The 25,878-nt window shown below is 37.6% G+C and overlaps 1 protein-coding gene and 6 non-coding genes across 9 annotated transcripts; all 7 read left to right on the top strand.

Annotated features, from left to right (window-relative positions):
- Nucleotides 1-3,133: 3,133 nt before the first annotated feature.
- Nucleotides 3,134-3,206, top strand: trnam-cau (transfer RNA methionine (anticodon CAU)). The gene has a single exon. It is a non-coding gene; the product is annotated as a tRNA-Met (tRNA).
- Nucleotides 3,207-3,796: 590 nt separating this feature from the next.
- Nucleotides 3,797-3,869, top strand: trnam-cau (transfer RNA methionine (anticodon CAU)). The gene has a single exon. It is a non-coding gene; the product is annotated as a tRNA-Met (tRNA).
- Nucleotides 3,870-4,116: 247 nt separating this feature from the next.
- Nucleotides 4,117-24,744, top strand: LOC113546502 (coiled-coil domain-containing protein 73). 3 transcript variants are annotated; one of them, XM_053235250.1, is made up of 21 exons: nt 4,117-4,175; nt 5,050-5,106; nt 5,660-5,716; nt 9,553-9,643; nt 9,748-9,885; nt 11,432-11,503; nt 11,587-11,658; nt 11,785-11,820; nt 11,920-11,994; nt 13,399-13,437; nt 13,985-14,120; nt 15,748-15,827; nt 15,990-16,118; nt 16,213-16,272; nt 16,553-16,657; nt 18,549-18,659; nt 18,896-19,036; nt 19,838-20,003; nt 20,193-21,497; nt 21,581-21,693; nt 22,623-24,743. In XM_053235250.1, the coding sequence occupies exons 4-21, from the start codon at nt 9,599-9,601 to the stop codon at nt 22,908-22,910; spliced, it is 3,111 nt and encodes a 1,036-aa protein (XP_053091225.1). In that variant the 5' UTR covers nt 4,117-4,175; nt 5,050-5,106; nt 5,660-5,716; nt 9,553-9,598; the 3' UTR covers nt 22,911-24,743. The 3 variants fall into 3 exon arrangements, with proteins under 3 accessions (XP_053091225.1, XP_053091226.1, XP_053091227.1); XM_053235251.1 differs by lacking the exon at nt 18,549-18,659 and having other exon boundaries at nt 22,623-24,744; XM_053235252.1 differs by lacking the exons at nt 18,549-18,659; nt 18,896-19,036 and having other exon boundaries at nt 22,623-24,744.
- Nucleotides 4,412-4,484, top strand: trnam-cau (transfer RNA methionine (anticodon CAU)). The gene has a single exon. It is a non-coding gene; the product is annotated as a tRNA-Met (tRNA).
- Nucleotides 5,343-5,415, top strand: trnam-cau (transfer RNA methionine (anticodon CAU)). Its single transcript has one exon. It is a non-coding gene; the product is annotated as a tRNA-Met (tRNA).
- trnam-cau (transfer RNA methionine (anticodon CAU)) lies at nt 7,359-7,431 on the top strand. Its single transcript has one exon. It is a non-coding gene; the product is annotated as a tRNA-Met (tRNA).
- trnam-cau (transfer RNA methionine (anticodon CAU)) lies at nt 8,202-8,274 on the top strand. Its single transcript has one exon. It is a non-coding gene; the product is annotated as a tRNA-Met (tRNA).
- Nucleotides 24,745-25,878: the final 1,134 nt, after the last annotated feature.

Genomic DNA, 25,878 nt, shown 5'->3' with positions numbered 1-25,878 from the left:
TGGTCAGGGTGGTTTTAGCTGGTCAGGGTGGTTTTAGCTGGTCAGAGTGGTTTTAGAGGGATTTTGGTCACTGTCAGGATGGTTCTAGCAGGTCAGGTTCAACAGCCTCAATGGTCAGGCTGGTTCTGGTTGAACTATTTAAGGTTACACAGGCAAAAAGGCTAGAAAGGGTGCCAACTACTTGGCACCAGCCTGAATGACTGACAATGATCATCACATGCTTTTCTTATGTCACTCTCTATCATAGTGCAATTGTGTTGTTGTTCATCTTTCAGCTGCTCCCATTAGGGGTCACCACCGCAGATCAACGGTCTGCGTATTTGATTTGGCACAGTTTTTTAATGCCAGATATCCTCCTGATGCAATCCTTCCCAATTTTATCCGGGCTTGGGACTGGCACTGAGAGTGGCTGGGGTTGGTTCCCTGGCCGGGAATCGAACCCCGGGCCGCAGCAGCGAGAGCACTGTGGCCTAACAATTAATCTTCCAGGGACCTCATAGTGCAATTGTGTCACATGCCCAATAGTGTACATAAATTTAATCTGTAGGATGCCCAAATTATTAAACCTAATCTCTCACCCCTATGTAGACTGCATAGGCATAGTGCTCAAAAGATGTGATTTTGATAGCACACTAGCTGTGATAGTATCTTACGTAACCTGTTAAGTAAACCTTATATGTGGATTTCCTTCACAGCTGTCAGCTCATTCACTATTATCATTAATATAAACATATATATATATTTTTTTTTTCCTAATGAAGAAATAGTAATGCCTGAGCATTTAACTTCTCATTTATAATTTATTTGTTTAATCAATCAGCAAAAATATATTAGAACCAAATTCAAACTTCAAAGTGTCAACAAAACACCATTTTGTGGTTGAATTTACACACTACCAACTCATAAGCTAATTCTCAAACACTGTAAGATGGCTTTTGTGTGTCTGAGAGCAGACAAAACTCTAGTTACAGATTTAACTGTAGTTTTATGAACACCAGATAACCACCAGAGGGAGTGTCTAACATCTGGACACATGCTGAGACCTTCAACAAAATCACAAAGTATCAAGTGAAGTAGTATTTGATATAAAAATACCAGAACACCATGCCACTCCTTTCCTTGGAGCCTACTCATCGGGTCGCTTCATTCTGACATGGACATGGAAAGCTCTCCACCAATCCTATTTAAACATGATTTGCAATGTTTTGATTAAATTTCCAAGTTAGTGTTTGCTGTCTTAGTTCTCTAAACTGAAAATCAAGAATTATTAAAGCTGAGGTGATTCTGCATGGGAGTGAGAATTATTTATAAGTTATATTTTAAATATTAATTCAGATAAATGGACAAAAAGAAAACCCCTTAGGATATGGCTTATATGATATACTGTATTCCACCATTATATACAGTAAGGATGTAAAATGCAGACACTAGTGTGTTTTTCAGACATTAGGTGTCACCAAAGCCTAAATTTCTGGAAGAGGCTTAAGCTTTGTGCTGTGTTTTGTGATTTCTTTTCTCCCTTTTTAGAAACGCTAAGGACATTAAAATCCATCCTGAGGCCTTTCCAGTACGTTACCTGGTTTTACATAATCACATACAAACTAACAGCAAAAAAGACTGATTATGTCCAAAAATCAAATACTAATGCACTACATAATCAAGCAAAACAGTATGCCACCACAGATTTGCAGTCAAGAAATGATACTGTGTACAAATATTTATTTAGTTTGTGTTAAAATGTTTTTAAAGGTAAAAACTTTGTTCATTATGTTCCATAATAATAATAATAATAATAATAATAATAATAATAATAATAATAATAATAAGCCAGTGTTCATTTCCCAAAAATAAAATTTAATTTGTGCTGTTGAATATTTTTTCAGTTCTTTCTAAAGACATAATTGTTCAACTACAGTCTTTTTTTTTTTTTAAATAAAATAATAAACGACACAATAATTTCGATGAGACTTTTCGTAAGAAAGAAAAAAGAAAGAAAGAAAAAATTCATGTTATCGCCAGATTTCCCCAGCAACAGCCGTCATCTCCGGCAGCTGATTGGTCGAATCATACTAGCATAGTGGCCTTTGATTGGTTCAAGATTCCAATGATTACGAGTTATGGTATCATACTGTATTTTGATTGGCTGTTGCTCCTATCACTGACCCGCGAGCGCTTTTAAGGCGCTCGAAGGTTCTTCAGGTGATTAGCTATTCACAGATAAGGTAATTATCAATAAAGCCATAATTGTAACCTAACTTAACAAGATACATACCATGAAGAAGAATGGTGTGTAATTAAACATATTTATACTTGTAATTATTTATGCTAATACAAAAGAGCATAAATTGTGTACGGTTTACTAAGTTAGCTAGCTAGCTAATCTATCGAGTCTTCGAAAGATTAGCTGCAAAAATGCTATCGCTAGTTTGCGCCGCCATTTTATAGATCGGTGATAGTTTGATGGATAGCTGACAAAATGGCGTAGGCGTGTTTAGTCCTTCAATGTTAAGATTGACAGTTTCAAGTTTATTTGTGCACTATATTTCAGGGACAGTTGTATATTGAAATGCTTGAGGAACGGCTCAGAAACTCTACAGCTGTACAATAAAAAATATACATAAGAAGATAAGAGGAAGCAGAAGATGAAAAGAGGGAAGAAAAGAAAAATATGTACATGCAGATATGCAGAATATATTAGGCATACTGGTTATTTAGTCAGAGTCTTTTTTAAACATCAGGTAAACTATTTTGTTTGCAAAAACAAAACTATAATTAGTTATAGTTAATGAACTAGCAGCTACTACTTGCAAAACATGTCGACATTTTTTAGTGCATTAATGTCGGAATGTTAATAAACTTAATGACGGTTTTTTTATCCTCAGTATTGGAATGTACACCAATGTTCACATGAAGGTTAGGATTGGGATAGATAGAGGACATCTGTACTAACACAATAGGGAGTCTAGCTAATGCTAGTAGTTAGGAATATATTTGTTGTTGTCAGAAATAGTCTAACGTTTAGTCATTTTGTAAGAAACGTTAACATTTCTCTCTAATCGAAAATTCTAATTTTTAAATTTAAATCCGCCAATCACAACCGTTCTTTGTGCTTACCCGTGATGCTCTGCTCGCAGCCTCGTTAGCGCAGTAGGTAGCGCGTCAGTCTCATAATCTGAAGGTCGTGAGTTCGATCCTCACACGGGGCAGGAAGTTTTTCCTCTACACGCTTAGGGATTTAAGTCGGTTTTCACCACAGGACATACGTTTAAGTCGCGAATAAAGCTCAGTTTCACTTTATAAACCTTGTCTTTTATTTTTGCCAAATAAAGAGTGCCATATTTATTAGTATTATTTTTTGTTTGTTTGTTTCAGATTTAATTGCAGGTTCGCAACTCTGATGGTGGAGTTTATTACATTTTTTTGTTTGTCTCCACCTGCTTGGGATTTAAGTCAGTTTTGCCACAGGAGACATGTTTAAACCTTGTCATTTATTTTTACCAAATAAGGAGTGCCTTATTTATTCATTCATTCATTCATTCATTCATTCAGATTAAATTGCAGGTACCCTGGTGGTGGAGTACTCACTGTCCTGTACTGTTTTCAACACATCAGTTTTCACAAAGAGTGACATTTAACTTCGTGCGTCTTGATTTATATTCAAAGAAAAGTTTCCACAATTAATGAAACATCTTGGTAGAGCCCCTAAGTGAATATAGCATTTTTATAATTAGATTAGATTGAACGTTAAAGTATAAGGTTGTGTCAGCCAATCAGTACTCAGTGTCTAGTGTTTTCAGCCTCGTTAGCGCAGTAGGTAGCGCGTCAGTCTCATAATCTGAAGGTCGTGAGTTCGATCCTCACACGGGGCACGGGTGTGTTTTGGGATTTAAGTCAGCTTTGCAAAGTATGGATATAAACTTTATAGTTAGATTACATTTTAAAGCCATGCTGAGAAAAGCTGCCTTTTTAGGCCTCTGACATAATCTGAGTGCACATTACCCAAGTTTTATACAGTATCATTACACACTTGCTTATTTATTCATTTTTGTTGGCCAGCTTGGCCACCAGCTGCCTGTCACACTTTGATGGACATTTATCTTTCCTGTAATATGTTGCAGATACTTGTTGCATCTTGGAGAGGTGAAGCTTCCAAAACATTCTCTGTGAAGATCAGAGTAAGTAATCTTACTCACTGTCATGCACATTGTACTGTTTTCAACGCATCAGTTTTCACAAAGAGTGACATTTAACTTCATGTGTCTTGATTTATATTCCAAGAAAAGTTTCCCCAATTAATGAAACATCTTGGTAGAGCCCCTAAGTGAATATTGCATTTTTATAATTCCGTTAGTTTGAACGTTAAAGTATAAGGTCGTGTCAGCCAATCAGTACTCAGTGTCTAGTGTTTTCAGCCTCGTTAGCGCAGTAGGTAGCGCGTCAGTCTCATAATCTGAAGGTCGTGAGTTCGATCCTCACACGGGGCACGGGTGTGTTTTGAGATTTAACTAGGTGTTGCCACTGGTGCACATTTAAGTTGTGAAGTAAATTTAGTTCAGGAGCAAAAGAGAATAATTATGTGGTCAATTCAAACAGCAGATATTAGAGGCTGAGACCTGAATTCTGACCTATAAGTAAACTAAGAAGCAACAGTCAACTTAATGTCTTGATATATATTCCAGGAAGAGGTCACATAATTGTCCAACTACAGTCTTTTTTATAAAATAATAAAACACATAGGAAGGAATAAACAAACAGGTGAATTTTGGAAGAATATTCAGTTTATTTTTCCAGCTTATTCAGTTTAATATTTCAGTTTAATAAACCTGGTCATTTATTTTACCAAATAAAATGAATTCATTTTTTTAGACCTCTGACATGATCTCAGTGCAAGTTAACCACATTTTTATACACTGTCATGAACAGCATGGCTGTATTAATTAATTAATCTTATATTTTACTTGTTTATTGATTCATTTTTGTTGGCCAGCTTGGCCACTAGCTGCCTGTCACACTTTGATGGACATTTATCTTTCCTGTAATATGTTGCAGATACTTGTTGCATCTTGGAGAGGTGAAGCTTCCAAAACATTCTCTGTGAAGATCAGAGTAAGTAATCTTACTCACTGTCATGCACGTTGTACTGTTTTCAACACATCAGTTTTCACAAAGAGTGACATTTAACTTCATGTGTCTTGATTTATATTCAAAGAAAGATTTCCCCAATTAATGAAACATCTTGGCAGAGCCCCTAAGTGAATATTGCATTTTTATAATTAGATTAGTTTGAACGTTAAAGTATAAGGTTGTGTCAGCCAATCAGTACTCAGTGTCTAGTGTTTTCAGCCTCGTTAGCGCAGTAGGTAGCGCGTCAGTCTCATAATCTGAAGGTCGTGAGTTCGATCCTCACACGGGGTACGGGTGTGTTTTGAGATTTAAGTCAGCTTTCCAAAGTATGGATATAAACTGTATAGTTAGATTACATTTTAAAGCCATGCTGAGAAAAGCTACCAGGCCTCTGACATGATCTGAGTGCAAGTTACCCAAGTTTTATACGGTATCATTACACACTTGCTTATTTATTCATTTTTGTTGCCCAGCTTGGCCACTAGCTGCCTGTCACACTTTGATGGACATTTATCTTTCCTGTAATATGTTGCAGATACTTGTTGCATCTTGGAGAGGCGAAGCTTTCAAAACATTCTCTGTAAAGATCAAAGTAAGTAATCTATATATTTAGTGCAGACTGAACTGCAAAATTTAAAATCGTGTCATCCAACCAGAAACAATATTTTTATGTACCCTCTGTCAAATGTTTTCAGCCTCGTTAGTGCAGTAGGTAGAGCGTCAGTCTCATAATCTGAAGGTCGTGAGTCATGGGTGCCCAATGCTCATTGATGCATGTGGGGAGCGAAGGCTAGCCCGTCTGGTCCGAACCCACAGAAGATAATCTGGCTATGATAGAAAGGTGTCAGGACACACAGTGCATTGCAGCTTGCTTCGTATGGTGCTGTGTAGCTGCAGACCTGTCAGAGTGCCCATGCTGACCCCTGTCCACCACCGAAAGCACCTACAATGGGCACATGAGCAGCAGAACTGTACCATGGAGCCCCATATTTAACAAAACAGTCTTCCCTATTCTTGATTTTCACCCACACTCACCTAGAAACAAAAATGAAACCAAAATGTCTAACTACCCTGCTCTTCTGTCACTAACATAAGTTCGGGGGTTGGCACTCGCCTCTTTCCTAGGGTGTTTAGACAGTTTCCTAGGTGCTGTGCAATGTATGAGTGTGCTCTTGCTTACCTGTTCGAGCCCCGGTAAAAAACAAACAGCTCACAGAAAGTGGGGACTGACAATGTGACACACACAAAGCAAAACAAGACACGAAATGATGATTCAGATGCACACAAACAAAACAATCGAAAGCTCCGTGCTGGCATCATTTCTCTTTTGTCAGTCTCTTCGCTTCCTGTCGCTCTTCCTGGTCGGCTTTTGAAAGTCAAAGCTCCTATCAGCCATCGGCATTGGACTCATTGGATGAGAAGGTGATGGAAGAACACACCATCCAATGAGTAGTCTTCAAATTGTCTAAAAGACTTCCCACAGAAAAAATATTTGCCCTTGCAAGTAACACTAATATTGTGTAAGTCCTCCTCGGGCCTCCAAAACAGCTCTGATCCGTCGAGACATGGACTCTACAAGACCTCTGAAGGTGTGCTGTGGTATCTGGCACCAAGACGTTAGCAGCAGATCCTTCAAGTCCTGTATGTTATGAGGTGGAGGTTTCATGATCAGACTTGTTTGTCCAGCACATCCAGCAGATGCTTGATCGGATTGAGATCTGGGGAATTTGGAGGCCAAGTCAACACCTTAAACGCTTTGTCATGTTCCTCAAGCCATTCCTGAACAGTTTTTAGAGTGTTTGAGGGTACATTATCCTGCTGAAAGAGGCCACTGCCATTAGGTTAGACTGTTTTGTTAAATTTCTTTCTTCTAGCACTGCTGGAGTCCAGCCCCATTGTTACAAACATCCACGTCGAATACACTTGTTTTATGTCTTGTATGTAGGTGTTCCTCAATGTACCTCACTAATAGAAAAAAGAAAATCCTAATAAACTCTGTTATATGACAGTATTGTTGTGGACTCTCCTTTTTGGTTACGAGCCTAGCTAGGCATTTCCTGTTCACACTGGTAAACCACCCATTACTGACCCTGAGTCATCCCTGGGCTCATCTTGGGGTTGTAACAGTTAGGCAGGTGGTTTTAATGGCTGATTGGTGTATAGTTCGATTTTTGACTTTTCTTTAATGTATAATGGCGTAGCAGCCAATCAGTGCTCTCTGTCCTTCTCTTTCAGCCTCGTTAGCGCAGTAGGTAGCGCGTCAGTCTCATAATCTGAAGGTCGTGAGTTCGATCCTCACACGGGGCATGTGTTTCTTTTGGAATTTAAGTCAGCTTTGCTAGGTATAGATGTAAACTGTATTATTAGATTAGATTACATTTTAAAGCCATGCTGAGAAAAGCTACCATTTAAGGCCCCTGACATGATCTGAGTGCAAGTTACCCAACTTATTTAATCATTTTTCTTGACCAGCTTGGCCACCAGCTGCCTGTCACACTTTGATGGACATTTATCTTTCCTATGTTGCAGATACTTGTTGCATCTTAGAGAGGTGAAAAATTCAGCTTCATACACTGAAAAACTGAAAACAAGTGAAATGGCAACAAGCACTAAAGTCATTCAGATTAACTAATCATTTTAAATCACAGATTTCCAACTCAGGTCCTGGAGTACTCCCTGTGCTGCACATTGTAATGTTTTCTCTGATTCCAACACACCCGAATTAACAAATCGGCTAATTAACAGTCTTTAATTAAATTGTAAAAAGGAAAAGTATATTTCAGAAAAACTTTTTGCCCCACACTTGCTAGGTACTGACAATTAATTTGTTTGTAAAAAAAAAAAACAAGTATAAATGACAGGAAATGAGTGTATGGTTAATACTTCAGCTGCAGCAGGAGTGAATAATGGAATGGTCAGGCATTTTAAAAAACTATTAGTGGAAGAATTAAAGTAATTAATGTAAGTTACTGTGTAATTAGCTAAGATTAAACTATGAGGTTTGTGTCAGCCAATCAAAATCAGCCAATCAAAATCAGCCAATCAGTTCCTGTGCCCCTAGCAGCATGTTATGTACAGCCTCGTTAGCGCAGTAGGTAGCATGTCAGTCTCATAATCTGAAGGTCGTGAGTTCGATCCTCACACAGGGCAGGAAGTTTTATACTTGTATTACATGACGTTTCCTGAGAGCTGCACATGAAAATAAATCAGTGTTTATACATCAGTACATATAAACCTTCGATCACACCAGCTAGCCATAAAGCATAAGGTGACTGTTCGTTTTCTATATAAATTGCATAAAATGGAGACAGAGATGTTCTCAGTTCAGTGCAGATTGATCGTGATGGGATAAAGTGACATAAAAACAAATGATTTGATTTTGAGTGAATTCCTCAGACCATACCTATTAGGCAGTTTGTTTAGTTCCTACCCACGTTTAGCCCTCACTCAGTCTAAATTTGGTGGTCATGAATGGATGAAAAGTCATTATCTACATATTACACATACTGCAGGTCTCATATACAACCAACAAAGCACTTGTAACATGTTAGAAAAATGCCTAGTCGTGTTTGTTAACCGTACTTTATTGTGGTTCTTTGCATAAGCTGCTAAATGGATTGCATTATTTGTAGAAAATTATTGGCAAAAGAAGTTTTACTCACACACAATTATAACGTAGTCTGCACTCTTTGTTCTCGAGGCTGTGCTGAGTGGTTCCGAGGTAGTAGTCGTTTATGTCAGAGGGGTCAATGTCCCCATACACAAACTCAATTTGACTTGGACATACAAAAGACTTATAAACAATTTTTACCCACTATCAGCTGCAAGTCGTGACCACTGCCAGCCAACCCACCCAGTTATGAAATAGCTCGCCGAAGGTAATGCAGACCATCATGCTGTAGGCAGGGAATTATCCCATTTTATGGATGGTGTCCTTTTAATTTTGCCTTTCATGGCTTATAAAATTGTTTAATATCTGCTGAAGTGAATCAGTGAAGAAGCAAATAAAGACATCGCCCCCCAGGTCATTTGTGATAGTAGCAAATTCTAACGGGATCATTTAATTCCTGCACATGATTGATAACGGCACCAGCTAAATGGACAAAAGCCTTTCTTCTATTAAAGCGTCAGGCAAAGTGAAGACCTCCCACTTCTGAAGTCAGGAACGGTGAGGATACAGGGGACCAACCACAGGTCAAATTAAATAACTTGTATAATTCCACCCCAATGACAGTGCAATCTGTCCACTCAGTTTTATAGCCCTGACCCCTATTACTGTCTTGGCCTGGCATCATTTTTACCTTGATGGGTTAGAGCATTTCATCCAAATCGGTGCCAGGGATGTATTTGTACTTGACAATGCACTGTTGGTGATAGAGGATGTTTGAATGATTGAACTGTTTTATTGTATTTTGTATTTTTGCACAGCTATCCTGCATTTCTGCGATCTTGCAGGTGATTTGTTCAGAATCACATGGAGTTTAGCGTTGATGTTGAAACACATCATCTTGGGTCTGTGGTGGGTAGAGAAAAGAATTAACTATAATATAACATAAAGTAGCATAATAAAGCATAATTATAGCAATAGAAATGTCTTTTTTAAAAATTATTTCTTAATTTTAGACTGACAAGGAATATGGTAACTACGAACTGAAGTCATCAGACGTTGTTCCCGAAACGGACAGTGGAATAATTTCAGTACAGCTTCTTGAATTTAAGACGAGCCTCCTAGAAGCAGTGGAGGAGTTGCATATTCACAGGGTACGGCCCATCAGTCCTTACAGCGTGTTCATCTTTTTTTAGTCATTATTAATGAAATTGGTATTTGGTGAGGTCATTAGCTCCTCACAGTGACTCAGCACACAGATACTATAAAGCTCTGGTTTCGTTCTCTGCTCAAAGATTAGGCACATCTCGGCATCTTTTTTAATCTATAGTTTTGCACTATAGATTATCTAAGAAGAAATTAAAAGAATTAAAAAAGAGATGTTGATACAAAGACAACGTTTAATTCCTTTATTGTACAAAGCAAGATGAATATGTTACACAGAGGTTTTAGTTTTTTTTTATGAGTTTTTATTCCTGTGTATTGAGAACAGATAGGAAGATGATACCAAGCAATAAATGTCATTATATTTTAAGATTGCAAGTCTGCTCGTGCCCTTCAGTTATAGATGTAGTTATAGTTATATAACAGCTCTATTCAGTTAAATCTAGATAGAATAGAAAGATGTAATTTATTTGGAGGAGGTGTTATGGGTTTTTGAATGAAGATGATGGCAACACTTTTTGTCCATTTGTACATGAGTGCATTTACATCAGCTTGGGGTCATGCAAGCAGGACCTGCCACATTCATGTCTTCATGCTTGTAAAACTGTTTCCCTCAAGCAAGCACTTAAACGCTGACACTGTACACGTAAAGGTTGTAGGACCAAAACTAAGCATTGGATCACTCTCCTTTTTATTGTTATTATCGTGCTGTTGGCGAATAAAGGCATTAAATCAGTCCGCTCCTCAGGCATGCCATTAAACTAACACTTTGTAGTTCCCTGGTTTATTGGGCTGAAGGTTGAGGCAGAGGACGGCTGTCAGGTTCGTCTTACTCAGCTGTATAACATTGTGCATCTTTTAATGCACATTAAATACTTCTTTTTTTTAACGAGCTACAAATATGAGCGGAAATTTGACTTGGACCGTTTAGTCTGTAGGATTAATTATCTGTCATGAGTTTTAACCATGTTTAAACATATTTGTTTTTCTAATTGTAATTTTTTTTGTCCTAAGAATTTTGTCCCGTTAGTTCTTTATAGTTTGGTTTATAGTATTTAGTTTTATAATCCCTTTGATATGTTTTCAGCTTATAAATTAGATCTTCTCCTTTTAAGATTTACTCCGATGACCAAATTAAATGTCCCTTTTTTTTCTGGCCAAAATCTCTAGTGAATTTATTGTCTAGCTTTACCTGGTGTGTATTTTCAAGTATATGCTATGCCTGTAACACACTTTAATGGGAACGTATAAATAAACTCCTACGTACATATAAAAAGTGACCGTGTAGAAAGCCATTGACTTTTACCTTTCCTGTAGGAGGGTGAGGAAGTTTTTGTGCTAATATCTCCTCTTTAATGCACCGGTGGTTTCCCAAACACGCTGCACAAGCCATTAAAATGTGATTTGTGTATATCTAGTTTCTTTTTTTAAAGAGAATATTTGTGTATAGCCTGAAGTCTATTGCAAATATTGGCAATTTTGTGTTACAAAGGGATTTTAATTGAGAATATCTGTGTGTGAACAATTTACATTTAGGATGCTGAAACCCGTCACGAGGCTCAGATCTGTAAACTTGTCCTGGAGAAGCAAGAACTAGAGTGGCAGAAGGTGTGTATTCCAGCAAGGATTTCATTTTTTATGGCTATGTGGACAGTATTTGTATGTCTTAAAATGATTTGTAATATTTTTAGGAGTCTTTACAAAATCAGATCAACAGGATGACAAAAGAACAATCAGAAGCCCTCGCTGCTGTTAAAAAGCAGGTCTATATTTAGTCTTTTTCCATAAACAATTAAAAAGTTTCAGCTAATGTAAAGTTTACAGTACAAAAACATTGGGATTTGCTAAATAGCCATTAGTATGTGCTAAATACTAAATTCAATGTTAAGTTTCAGGCTCAGATTCAAGGAATAGAAGCAGAGAAGGTAGCTTTTCTTTGTACTCCCTAATCTAATGCTTGTGCTAATGTAATAGTATATAGTAATATGCAAATGTGACTAATGATATGCTAATGGATTCATAAGGGGAAACACCAGCTGAGTGCTGAATTAAAGGACAAAGAGATCACCAGCCTGAAGGAGGAGTTGAAGTTGCTGCAGGTACGTGTATGTGCAGAAGCAGCCATCATTTTCTGCTTTGTACACCAGAAACTCTTCTTTTTTTTTGGGAACTTCAAGTCATCAGTGGGAAAATTCTTCTCATGGCTGACCTTTGGAGTGGGAGTCTGTGTAGGTCTATTTGGTGTTTGTAAGACAAATGACACAATGTTTGTGATGGATGCAGTCCTGTACAGTTCAGCACACTCACTGTTCAAGCATCTGATTGAGGGATAATGATGGTTGTTATGTGTTTCTGTGGTAGTATTGTGAGATTATTTAAATTAAATTTATAGTGTCTTATTAAGGTGTTGGGCCACCACAGTCTGCCAGAACAGCTTCAGTGCACCTTGGTGATGATGGTGGTGGAGAGTTGAAGATTAGAAAAAAATTACCTGGTCTTTTTCCAATCTTTAACTGTCCAATTTCACTGAGTCTGTGCCCATGAGCACCTCGGATTCTTGTTCTTGGCTGACAGGAGTGGAACCTGATGTGGTCTTCTTCTGTTGTAGCCCAACCACCTCAAGGTTCGATGTTTTGTTCATGCTGAGATGCTTTTCTGCTCACTGCGGTTGTAAAGAGTGCTTATTTGAGTTAATATAGACTTCTGTCAGCTCTCACCAGTCTGGTCATTCTCCTCTGATCTCTCTCATCAACAAGGTTGTTTCAGCCTGCAGACCCTCCACTCACAGGAGTTTTTTTTTTTTTTTTTTTTTTTCCTGCACCTTTCTGTGTAAACTCTAGAGAATGTTGTGTGAAAATCCCAGGAGATCAGCAGTTTCTGAAATACTCAGCCCAGCCCATGTGGCACCAACAACCATGCCACAGTTAAAGTCACAGAGATCACACTTTTTTCCCCATTCTGCTGTTTGATGTGTAACCGAAGCTCTTGACCTGCATCTGCATGATTTTATGTATTGTGCTACTGCCACATGACTGGCTGATTGGATAACTGCATAAATGAGCAGGTGGACAGATGTTCTTAGTAAAGTGGACAGTGAGTGTGTATATATATATATTTACATTTATCAGACGCCCTTATCCAGAGCAACTTACATTTGTCAATTCTTTTTTTTTTTTTTTTTTTTTTTAATACAACTGAGCAGTTGAGGGTTAAGGGCCTTGCTCAAGGGCCCAGTTGTGGCAGCTTGGTGGTGCTGGGGATTGAACTCATGACCTTCCGATCAGTAGTTCCAATCAGTAGTCCAATGTCTTTTTTATATATATATATATATATATATATATATATATATATATATATATATATATATATATATACACACACACAGAGATGGGTGACAACTAAAGAAAGTACCACATATATAGTATACACAAGTTTATTTAGAGGTCAAAAGGCACAAAAGAACCCTCTTAACAAACTTTTTTCCTTTTACTACTGTTTTACAGTTGTTCAAGTACAGTTTGGAGAAGAAATTAAGTGAGCTGGTAAGAGTTTACAATTATATAAATTGTTGACAGAGGTGAGTGGGAGAGGGAGAAATTAAAGAGGAGGATGTGGGGAGGAGAGAGTGGCTCATCACAAGTAACGGATAGGGAGTGTGTGTGACACTTGAGCTGCCAGTGCAGCAGAGAAAATACCACCATTAAAATATTTTATATCGGAGCTTCGCTCTGTTTAACCTTTCAAGTGACAGGGAGAAAATCTGTTTGATACAGACAATCAGAAAGTAACGACAGAAGGGAGGGGAGTTTCATAAAAGTCCCTCAGGCATGCGTAAAAATGAAAACCTTATCTGGCAGGGAGAAGATATACTCAGCCAAGATGTTAAACAAAGGTCTTCTGCCCCAGAAAGAAACCCCAGCATGGCCCTAAATGATTAAGATCCTTTATAAATGCCTTTCTGAAATATAGATAGAAGAGAAAGATCCTGGTCTTGGTCTGAGATGCTCGGCCTTTGAAGCTGAGGTTATTTTTGTCAAAATGTGGAGGAATTTCACCAAAAGGGGGAGTTAGAGTGCAAAATCTTTACAGGAACAGAAGGTGCAGCGGCAGACACAAGTGAAGGACAGCCATCTGAATCAGCTGGGAGAGGTGGAGAAGCGTTTCAGGACAATATCGAGACAGTATGCTGTGGTCAGACAGGTGCATGAGAAACTGGAGCAGAATGGTAGGCCAGCTGTCAGAGAAAAACAGTCCATTACACTCAAATGCAGCCTTAATGTCACCCCCAAATTTTTTTTATTAAGTCTTATACCACAGTGCTTATTTTTATTTTCAATTATTTGAATTCTTCAGTCTGATTGTTCAGAAAGTGTTGATTAATTTTCTTTAACAGCATGGCTTATATGTAGTTTCAGCTGTAAGGCAAATCAAAGTTGTTTATTAATCAAATCATTATATGCATTTCCATACATATTTTCTATTAATATTTCTATCATTATGTAGATTTCTATAGTAAGAAGGGAGTAATTTAATCCTAAAATTATTCAGTGGTACTTAAATATTAATATGGTAATTTAAATATAAGCGGATTTAAAAGCATCACTCAGCTCTCCTTTCTTTAAAGAGATGTTTAAGATTTACAGAATACTTATAACAACACTTTAAGGTAAAGCTGTTTTTTTTTAAAGTATTCTGCCACCTGAAAACTCTTCAGAACATACGACAGACTACAAATGTGAAAAGCTACATTTTCATTAGCCTATTAGTTTCATGAGAGGGAGAGAGAAAAAAGGAGGCTGGTGAGTGACGAAACATTTATAGCTCCTATAATATAAGTAATACCAGGAACTAACTTGTTTTGTGGACATCCCAAATATTAAAAGTAACTCTAAACTGATTTAAAAATCCATACATATCATTCTGTAATAAATATAAAGTTGTATTCTTTGGCAAATCGCTGTCGTACAAGAGGAATAAAACACTTTGGGATGTGCTGTCATTGGAAAATAATCAGCTCTGAGGTGATAGTAGAAACTCTGCTTTGAATTGGGCTGCGTCACATCACCTGTCATTGATTATTTTGCTATAAGAGCACACCCCTATGTGTTTTATTCCTGAGTTATATGAAAATGTACAAATGTAGGCCATGCAACAGCAGTGTTTTTTTTTTGGGGGGGGGGGATGGACGACGACAGGGTAGTTGTGTGTACATTTTGGAGCTTTTTCTATTTGTGTATATTGTGTAATCTGGGCCTTTTTCTGTCAAATGAGTATATTCGGGTTCAAGTAATTTATTCTTCAATATAGACAAACAAAGAATGTCTGATCTTCAAACTGAGTTTTTGGGTGACTTTATTAAGATGAGATGTTTATATGTTGAATCACAGATTAAAGCTCAGTTAATTGGCCTGCATTTTGAGATCTCAGCCAGCTTGCGAGGATGAGTCCAGGCTGAAATTCCTGTCTACTTATTAGTTATTTTATTCAAGACACCACATCCTAGATTAGATTTGTAATTTTATGAACGTCTGCACTGGTGATAGTGAGAGTCTGCATATTAAAGGTAATCGTTCCTGTCTGGTATTTAGTCGTCATGTTAAAATAGTGTTTGTGTTGAGTGGATGGTATAATAAACATTATTATCTGCTCCTTCCAAACAGCAGTATCAGTATTTATATAAAGCAGTCATGGTTTTTGAGGCAACCATTAGTTTATGAGAGCTTTCTCCTGTACAGACTGAATGGTCTGTATCAATATGCTTCTCATTAGTGCAGTTGAAAAGTGCTACTGAATGCTAATGAAGTTTTACTGTGCAATTTAATTTGACCTCCTTTTGTATTTTGTACAAAAAGTCGAGGAGGCAATGCGGATTAACAAGAAACTTGTATCCATCAACAAAAAACAAGAATCTACAATTGCTGCCCTGAAAAAGGTAATACTTTAATATGTTAAATGTAAATGCTTTATTTTATTTTTTTTAAATTTACTGTTTTGTTTTCAGATCGAATAATTATCAGCTTAGACAACCTAGACTAACCTGAATGACTTTCTCAGACATTTTTGTGGTTGATTCAAGTGCAAACTCTTTATTTAGGATGTGGAGAGGCTTAACAGTGAGCTGGTAAAAAGCAAGGTTGTGTCCATCTGCAGATCTGGAGATGAAAATTCTTATTACCTGCTGAAAGACCAGCAACTGCAGGAGCTTAAACAAAGGCTGATAGTGGTACTTTTTCATATTTTCTCAAGAAAATTCAAAATATATGGCAAAAATGCAGGAAGTGTGAATCACTGCAGAGTTGGTCACTCTCTGTTTGTAGGAGACCGAACTGAATAAGAAGTTAAGAAATGAAATTGCTGCAGAAAGAGCAGAGAAGCAGGTACAATTATTAGCACTGAATTGTTGGCTACTGTTTTTTCAGGTGCAGTATTTCAAAGGTATACAAAAATAATAATTTAAGTTCTGGCAATAAACGGACAGAAAAGTTCTTTTTACTCTTATAGGTTTCAGTATTTTGTGCTGCTAAAAAAATTGCAGTGGTAACATTTCACAGTAATCCTGGCCTTAAGCCTGTAATACATCTCACTCAGTGGGCTTTGTGTGTGTGTCTCTGTGTGTCTGTGTCTCTGTGTGTCTGTGTGTCTGTGTCTGTGTGTCAGGAGCTTATGAGCTCCCTCCAGAATGCCCAGTGGCTGCTGCAGACTCAGACACAGGCTGTGAGTCGAACTGAGCAACAGCTCCTCATACACACAGAGGAGTACCAGGTTAGTCTGTCATATAACATCATCAGTATGCAACATCTACCCTGTGTGTGTGTGTGTGTGTGTGCATGTGTGTGAGTGTGAGATGGTTTGCTGGCTTTTATCCACAGGACTGCTTGAATTCTATCCCAATTGTCTTATTCACTTTTTCAACAGCATATATCCTCATTTAAATGTTTTATTATGTAAGTCTATCAAAACACACTTTTCTAATACTTTTGAGCGAAATGACTCTGGTTATTTGATGGCAGAAAAGTTGTCTGAATAAATACATATTTTATGGCATGATTATGTCTTCAGGTTCTTCTTATTATTTTAAACTTATGTGTACATTTTCAAAATATAAAAAATAAACAATGTCGCTCATGTGTTATAAAAATTATATTGTTCCAGGCACTTAGTAGAGTCACTTTTTTCTGTGGCTGAATCTCCAATAGGGTTCTATACAATAGCAGTAAGTTGTCCAATAGCAATATTTTGTACCCTTGGAAATGAAGCATATTTAATGAATAGGAACTCATTTGGATTAAACAAATTATTCCTGTAATCTGATGTGTTGAAGGTGGTGGATTTATATGAGTATCCCAGGAACAACAAAAATTGTAAATCTAAGATAAATATCAGAGACAAGTAAGTATTAATGGGTAAATAAATAAAACCAAATTTAATACATTAAAGTTTATGATTAAATTGCATTACTTTCTTGAGATTTTGCTTTACAAGTGACCGTTTTCGCTTTTATCTGATACGAACACATAGTGTAGCACTACTGTTAATGTATACTCTGTCTGTGGCAGTATAAGATTATAAGGTAATTAATATTCAAATATCTTTTTAAAGGAATGGACAGCCCTAGTGTTTACTAATTGTTTTATTCATGCAGACAGTCAGCTCCAGAATTATTGATACCTTTGGTAAAAAATAGGTAAAAAAGAAAAGTTGTGAATTACCACAAAGACAGTGCAGTGATCCAAAACATAAATCCAAATCCATCTAAAAACATCCATGTCAGTCCTCTGAGCTAAGAGAGTACGTAGTACTCTGGAGGATCTGGAGAGATTGTGCATTGAAGAGCGTTCTTAGATGTGTTTTCAAATCTCCAATCTTCTCCAAATCATTACAGAAGAAGACTCATTGCTGTTATGTTGGAAAAAGGAAAAGCAGAAAGTACTAAATCCAGGAGTCCAGTAATTGTGACATAATTGTTAAAAATTTTTAAATTGTTAAAAATTGTTAAAATATTTGATAAGATTTTTTTTATTGTATTTTATTGTAAATTTACTTAAATTAAAAGTTTTATTTCTTATATTTTCATTGTGAGATTAATGTATATAAACTATAGACATTTTTCATAATCTTTTTGACACATTTTTACCAGGGGTGCCAATAATTCTGGTGCCGACTGTTTGTAAACTAAAAAGGATACTCATATAGCAAATAAAACATTTTTTCAAGAAGTAAAATAATTAAATACTACAGACTGAAACCCATTGATTTTCACTGAGAAATATTCTGTACATTTCTTAATATAATGATAGCTGTTATTTTATCTTAGTATAAAATGGTAACGGTTCAAATTAACATAAGATCAGAAGTGAATGATGTCTCATAAACACAACTGAGAGTAACGTAAATCACAATAGGAAGTACGACTTGCAACTCAATAATGGTAAGCACATTTATTGTCCATTTACGGACCCTGCTGTTTTATAGGCACCATGCCTCTGTTTAATTCACATATTTATTCATTGATTAAAACCATTATTAACGTGACAAAACCCTGCTGATTTGTATGAGCGTCCCTGTCTGTTTAGAACCCTCGGTCCAGGTTGAATAAACGAATAAAAATTTACTATTGCATTAAAAATTTTCCGGGTGATTAATTTCATTGCAGGTCCTTAAACGAGAACATGAAATGGTCCGAGAGAAGAGTAAAGAAAAAGAGGACAGACTTGTGCACTTGATCAATGACTACAAACATTCCAAAATCACTTTGGAAAAAGAGGTAGTTCTGTAAAAATGCTTTATTGTTCTACCAAAAAGACCGTCAAATCGTCTAAAATAAAGTAAAATAAAAAATTAGGCACTAGTAGTTACAGCTCTGTGACTATGTGTATGTGCTGACCTGGAAAGGATAGATTCTGCATAAAACATGATTGGTTTTGATTTTAAAAAAGGATCATTTTCGCAAAAAAATACCACAGGAAATGTGGGTTCTGTGCTTGTGGTGTTGTCAAATAGATGCAGACTCTGCATGCAAAGATGCAGGCAGATCAGGAAGAGCTTAAAGCTGTTAGAAGGGCATACGATCATCTCCATGAGAAACACCAGCAACTGTACTCTTCTATGATGTATCAAGCAAGACATATTCATGGCTTAGAGGTAGGAATGTTATTTGTCATACACATTGTTAGTCTTTTTATAAGATTTATGAAGCTTCAAGTGCTGATGTTAAAACAGTGGCTCACACACGAATTTATTTATGCTGAGCACAAAAGCTGTTAGAATTAAAACTGTAGAAGAATGATTTATTCGTACATTGGTCAGAAGGTGTTGATTCATGTTCTATAACAGCAGCTCTGACAGTAGTGTAATTCAAAATCACAGGTTTATTGTTGTATATATTGTATATTATATAGTGTTTCTATAGTAACATCTGATTCAGAGGGCCTTGTATGGCAGAAGATCCAATGTGGAGTTGTTGGTATGTTGAAGCGTTCTGTAAGAACACGTTTATTTAACAAATCTCAGTAGTGCTTTGTAAATTTCCAGAGCTGAAGAGTCTTTAGGACAGAGGTCTTCAGGACACTTCTTGCAAACATGACATGTTTTTTTTTTTGTTTGTTTGTTTTTTGTCTTATGAAATTAAAGAGAGGCTGGTGAGGGAATTATAGCTGCTATAACGTAAGTGATAACAGGCTTGTCTTGTGGAAGTTCCACAACGTTAAATGTTAAAAAAATAAATAAAATGGCGTTGTTCACTGATAAATTAAACATTGTAATCGTTGGCAAATTGCTGTGGTGTAAGAGGAATAAAACAATTCAGGGCATGCTACTGTCGGAAGACAATTAACAGTAACTCTGCTTCCTGTTGTTGATTATTCCTATTTCTTATGTAAATTGGGGAGTATGGCTTTATTTTGTATAGACTCAGTATAATATAGACTGCCTATTTTATTTCAGAATGGCTTAAAGGATGACTTCGACATCCAAACAAATTCTCCTACCAGCCTAAACTGTGATATGGATCTGGACAAGGATACATCTTTAGATAGAGAAACCCGTCAAGCCAGTCTTCAAAATAAGTGTGAGCAAATGAGACATTGCAAAGAAGATGAAGACTTTCCAGGTGAGAGGAATGCAGGCTTCTGTTCTCTAGCCAAGCTGGGCGCCGTTAAAACTAATATTTTTGCACAGAATGATGTGATGTGGGGGGAGTTGGGTTCCTGGGTTGACAGAATATCTTTATCAAGAAAGCTTACCTGTACTTCTTATTTTTCAATCCGTAATGATGCATGAATTTAATTTCCTTGTGTAGATGAAAGGACTGCTGAGTGTCAAGAAGCGGCAATAGGCGGAGAAAACGATGAGGTTAATGTTCGTTCACAGATGGATCGAACGACTCTGGCATGTCCACTTTCAGAAGGCCTTGATGCTTTGGCTCCACATCAGTCAGAGACAAGTGAGAGAGTCAGTGGAACTGATGTGACAAATCAGCAGATAGATCCAGCTGTCAAACAAGAAGCTAGTGTCAGTGAAAGCGCACCAGTGCTTGGCGTGTTTGATAATGGTCACCCTTCAAACACAGTGCAAAGTTATACAGAAAGCTGTCTCGCTAAGCTATCAGAACCCCAAACCAGGTCTGTTTATGGTGTGGCCAGTGACCCGGTGATGTCTGAACCCAGGGTTACGCCAGCGGGGAAGAGTCTGTGTGTCTATGAAACACAAGAGCGCCAGACACCAGATAAACACACATCCGAGACAGTGCATGACTTGAAAGGAGATGAGCCTCAGACTGCAGCACCTGAGATGAATAAGGCTCCGAGTGCCTCACCAAATTGTGATAGTAAACCTTGTGTAGGGAAACCAGTCATTTTTGTGGAAGAAGATACAGAACCAGCACATGCACATAACAAGAGTCCTATGAAGTACAGACAGTTAGGTGTAGCCTATTCAAGTCCACAGCAACAAATCATTCCTCAAGAGTCAGACTCTTTGGTACCTTGTGCTGCCTCAATTTCTGACACACCCTTTAGTGAACTACCACTAAGTCCTGATCAACAGGACACCCTGAAAGTTATAAACAACCACATTGGGGTCACTAAGGCAAAATGTATCCCAGAAGTGGAGTTGAATGCCATTTCCCATCCTACTGAATCATCCTCTCAAAGCACTGTGTTTATCACGGCTAATATAGCAGCAGCTCAAGATGGAAATAAAACAGACGATATCTGTACGTCTGTTTTATCTGCACAGAGCAATGAGCAAAATGCGGAAGCATTTCCAGATTCCCAGATCTCAAACCCCGAGGAAGATTCTGTGTTCACTGATACAAAACTAAGCGAACAGCCAAATAATGCAGAAAAGCACGTCACTGGCATAGAACCAGGTTACAATGATGAAAGTAAAATATATGGATCATCTCTTGACTTGCCTTTGAAAGAAGCATTGGATGCTCAATTGAATGGCTCACAAAGTGTGGTAATGGCGCAAACAAACGAATCCTCAGCACCCTCAAGAGTGTTAATTTCTGAGCAGAAATCGCTGCTGCCCTCTGGGTTCCAGGACCTTCTCAGATCATTGTGTACTCCTGTTTTTCCACAGACCACACAAAGAAACCGAGGTAGGTTGCTGTTTAATTAAAATTAAAGACAATCGAATAGCATTCGACAAGATGTGTGAATAGTAATGTCTTTACTTCGTCAGGTGGACCTCTTGACAAGGTAAATGTTTCAGACATCCATCCTAACCGAAAAACCGACCACTACGGTGAATGGAATGCGATAAAAGAGACATTTTCTGAAATCTCTGCTGAAAAGGTAAGTTTCTCAAACATGCAGGGAGGAGAAGGCCATGGTGGCTTACATGGCAAACAGAGTGTATTTAAAATGACCCTCATTCCCAAAAGTATTTTAGCTTGGTAAAATGGTTGCATTTTTCTCAGTGAAATGTTGATTGGAAACAACAGGAAAAAGTCACAGATTATAAATCAGTGGCAAGTCTGAAAGGAAGCTGAGAGGCTACGTGGAGCAAACCAGAGAGCTCATGAAATCTAATCTGTCTGTAACTAACGTTTTAGAAAATTAATCTATATCGTTCTCCGAAGTTAAGACAGCTTCTTTCAGTATCGCGCCATGTATTTTTTTTTTTTATTTTAGGCCAAAGGTCTCGTGTTTAAGAGAACGGAAAAGAGCAAGAAAGATATTTGGATATACATGATGGAAATATATGACTTTCTTAAGCTGCTTTTTAAGTTTCTGACTTGGCCTGAACTTTTACTGCAGGCTTTACTGTCGTCTTACCATAGAAGGTCATTCAAGCATATATTTGTGTTTGTACTATAAATTTGCTGCTGAATTACAAGCAGCCTGACTACCTCTCACTACCTCAAGTACTTATTGTGTCATAGTTTATTAGAGCCAGGTGCTATACTGTCTAGATTGGGTGACAAAAATGCTTTTTATCCCTGGTATTACAAAGGGTGGGATTTTGCAAGCTTTATCAGTGATTGCTGATGTCAACAGTCATTTTGAGAGAGTAGGAAAAATAGTAGAATTATGGTTTTGTCAATATGGGAGATATATCTATAGCATAATACAGTAACTCAGTACATCAGCTTAAAAAAGTAGCATGTATGATTTTTTAATGATTATATAACCCTAAACTGAAAAACAACAGAAGCAGGTTGTATCTATATTAATTCTCAGTGTATTACACTTGTGTGTTTGTTTTTTGTTTCTCTATACAGGAGAGCAGAATTCCCATCTCGTTTGGTTCAGCTCAGCCAGGCAGCCCAGCGGCGTGCTCTGTGGGTAATGGGCTGAGAAAGAACTGCACTGTTACTCCCCCTCCCAGACGGCACAGTTTGGGAAAAGTGTCTCGGCCCGTGTGTGAAGAAAGAACGCCCACGCCTCTTGAGAAAGAGGACCATCAGAAGTCTGACATCAGGGCCCAGATCGCCAAGATTGAACAGTTCCTCTCTTCTGAAGGTCTCAGACCGCAAAAAAGACGTAGAGTAGATGAGTTTGAGCGTTAAAAGTTATTATATTAACACCCGAGCTGTTATAGAGCTTGAATATGGCTGCTTTCTTTTTTTTTTTTGTGTCACCTTTAATAGACACCTTTAAGTGTATTAGATATTTCACACCTATCTCAATCTGATTGTTTAATTTTTTTTAAATTCTGTTTCTTGTTTATGTGAAACATGGCCCAAAAAGATATCTAACTCAAATGCATTTTATTCCTTGCTCCATGCTTTACCCTACTGATAAACAAGGTAAGCTGCTTCACATAAAACATGTTAATTACAGTTTTAAAGCCAATTAACACTAATTACTCCCTGGATGGCCTGTCTTTTCCTCTGAGGACATTTAATTTGCCAAACACAAACTGCCACCAACTATAACTTGTGTTAATTAAAATATTCGAGTAACAGAAATCAATTAATGCACATTAACCCAAATTAGCAAATGCAAATGATTCTCTCATTAAGTTTATGTTCTCAGTAAGGAGGTTGTTTAGAACATATGGACACATGTTAGGGCGATTCAGATGACAAAATGTGTTGCCGCTGCTGGTCTAGTAGAGAGTTTATGTTGTAGAACAATCAGCAGATGTTAATGAGCTTTTCAGTCCACCTAAAAATCTGCAAAACTAAAATCTAGCGTCATTGTAATATTTGTATTTGATTTTGTCTTAGTTTTATTTGGGATGTATGTGTGTTAGTTTGTGTGTTTGTTTTTCTCATATGTTCTACAGAACTGGAGCTGATGCATGCATTTTATTCTGTTTTATTGTTAGATAAATCACAGTTCATTTTTAAAATTAAAGCAGTTTAAAGGGCTTAACAAAATCATTCTCCTTAGAAGAAATAAAACCACACTGCAGAAAGAAAATGTGCACCTCCTGAGGATGGCACAAGGTCCCTCTTTGGTCTGGCTTAATACACTTACTCATTATTAATATGTCAAAATGTTAATGTCCTCATAAAGAAATCTGATGTGTTTTGAGTGTCTGTGCCAGCAGTGCTGACCCTTATCCTTAAAGGGAGTAGGCAATATGGAAAGCGTAATTTTAATACACAATCTGGAATATGAAGTGGCGGTCCTTTGAAACAGTCAATTACACTTGAGCGCGGGAGGGACCCCGGTGTTAATTACTAGTCGGTTTTATATAGAGTGTAAATAAAGAGCTTGCTGACATTCACATTCCATCACTATGTCCTGACTGCCACAGCAAATTAGCCAGGCCCCTATGGGCTCCACTGGACCCTGAGCGTTCATTTAACACTAGAATAACACTCACTAACACTCACTGCAAACAAGGGAGCAGAGGGCTGCACAGGCTGGGCTAGCAGAGATGCTGATTAGATTCACATTGAGATCTTGGCTGTTAAGAAAAATATTTGGGTTGTTAAAAAGTAGTTAATTATGGAGGTGTTTGTGAGCAGTTCACTTTAAGCAGTCATATTTGAACGACTTACATAGACAAACAATATTGATGTCAGATAAGATTTAAGAATTTTAATTCAAAATTTATTGAGAATTTTAATACGTAATCCTTAACCAAAATACTTCAAATAGTCGTGAGTCCACAGCTGGGTTTTAATAGAATGCCCAAACAATTGCTTTAGATACTAAACAATTGTTAACTACCTTATGTTTTTTTTCTTGCTGAAAAATCCCCCCTCCATCTTTCTACATGGAGGAGGACACTCTTGTGTTGTGAATCACCTCCGCTTTAGCCTTCTCATCTTACCTCTCACTGAGAGACGAGAAGATAATCCCTGCCTGCCCAGTACTGTCAAAGGTCACCACAGTTTAAAGTTCACCATCCACATCATTTATATGGCCCTAAATTAGTCCCAACCTGTGTTTCTGACTCATTCTCTCTCTCTCTCTCTCTCTCTCTCACTTTTTTTCATCATATCATTGCTCTGCACATCCTTCCAGCGAGAAACATGAACAGTGCTCAGCGGACGATGCTTTTGATTGAATTATGCTCCTCAAGGACCACCATGGGAGCACCATACGTTTCTAATTCTGCAGAGGTTAGGAGCAATCACATGAGTACATGTTACTCCCCCATACATCTATATATCTGTGAGCGGCACAGTGCGCTCCATAAAGGATGAACCGTTTCAGCTGTTACTGAAAAGTTGTGGACCCCATAGTCTTAACCCGCGCGCTGTCCCGCATTATCCATGTCCCTGTTGACGTGTTGGGCTGTAAGTCTCGCACAGTGGGACGCCCCAGCTGGATGATGGAGAGCGCTTGTGAACTCCAGGGGATCTTGTAAAACTGCCGTGCCCCTGATTTCCACTCCGAGCCCGGCCTCCACCTCAGCGCCGCTCTTCGTTCTCAGCTTGCCCTAAATCAAGGAGCAGGGATGACATGTTGAGATCCATTAAGCAACAAATGTATTTAGTTACTAACTTTTATAGGGTCAGAGAGATGGTCGGGGTCTTGCTGTTTTAAAGTAATGCACTGTGGGGTACTGAATCAGTGTCAGCTAATGAAGAGTAGGTGGCCTGTTCAATTACAAGGAAAGGTTTTTTTTTTTTTTTTTTTCTTTTTTTTTTTTAAATTGCTGTTTCCCTCCCATATAGTCATAACCAGTCATAAGAGTGACATATGATCAAGAGAGACATCTTCACATCTTAGCCATCTTTATGTCTCTTAATCATTCACTATTCACAAATGTTGCATCTTTTTCAATTACAGACTTTATATTAAATTAGAATTTCCGTAGGTTACCTTAGTTATTTCTTTGTTTGTTATGAATCTTTTTTTTATCTTAAGCTGCTAAAATTCTGGAAAGCAGCTGAGTGTTGCTGTTTGAGCTCTCTTTGTCAGCAATTACTCATGAGTGAAACTTGCTGTTGTTTTTATCAACATTGTTTTTGATAGTTATGTGTGTGTGTGAGTGTGTTTGTGAGTGTGTGTGTGTGTTAGTCAGAGGGAATGAGATAGATATTGAGGCCACTACACAAGGCCCCAATGACA

Source organism: Pangasianodon hypophthalmus, chromosome 7 (assembly GCF_027358585.1).
Source record: "Pangasianodon hypophthalmus isolate fPanHyp1 chromosome 7, fPanHyp1.pri, whole genome shotgun sequence".
Taxonomy (NCBI): Eukaryota; Metazoa; Chordata; class Actinopteri; order Siluriformes; family Pangasiidae; genus Pangasianodon; species Pangasianodon hypophthalmus.
The sequence above is the reverse complement of the archived record's forward strand: the minus strand, read 5'-3'. Positions and strand labels throughout refer to the sequence as shown.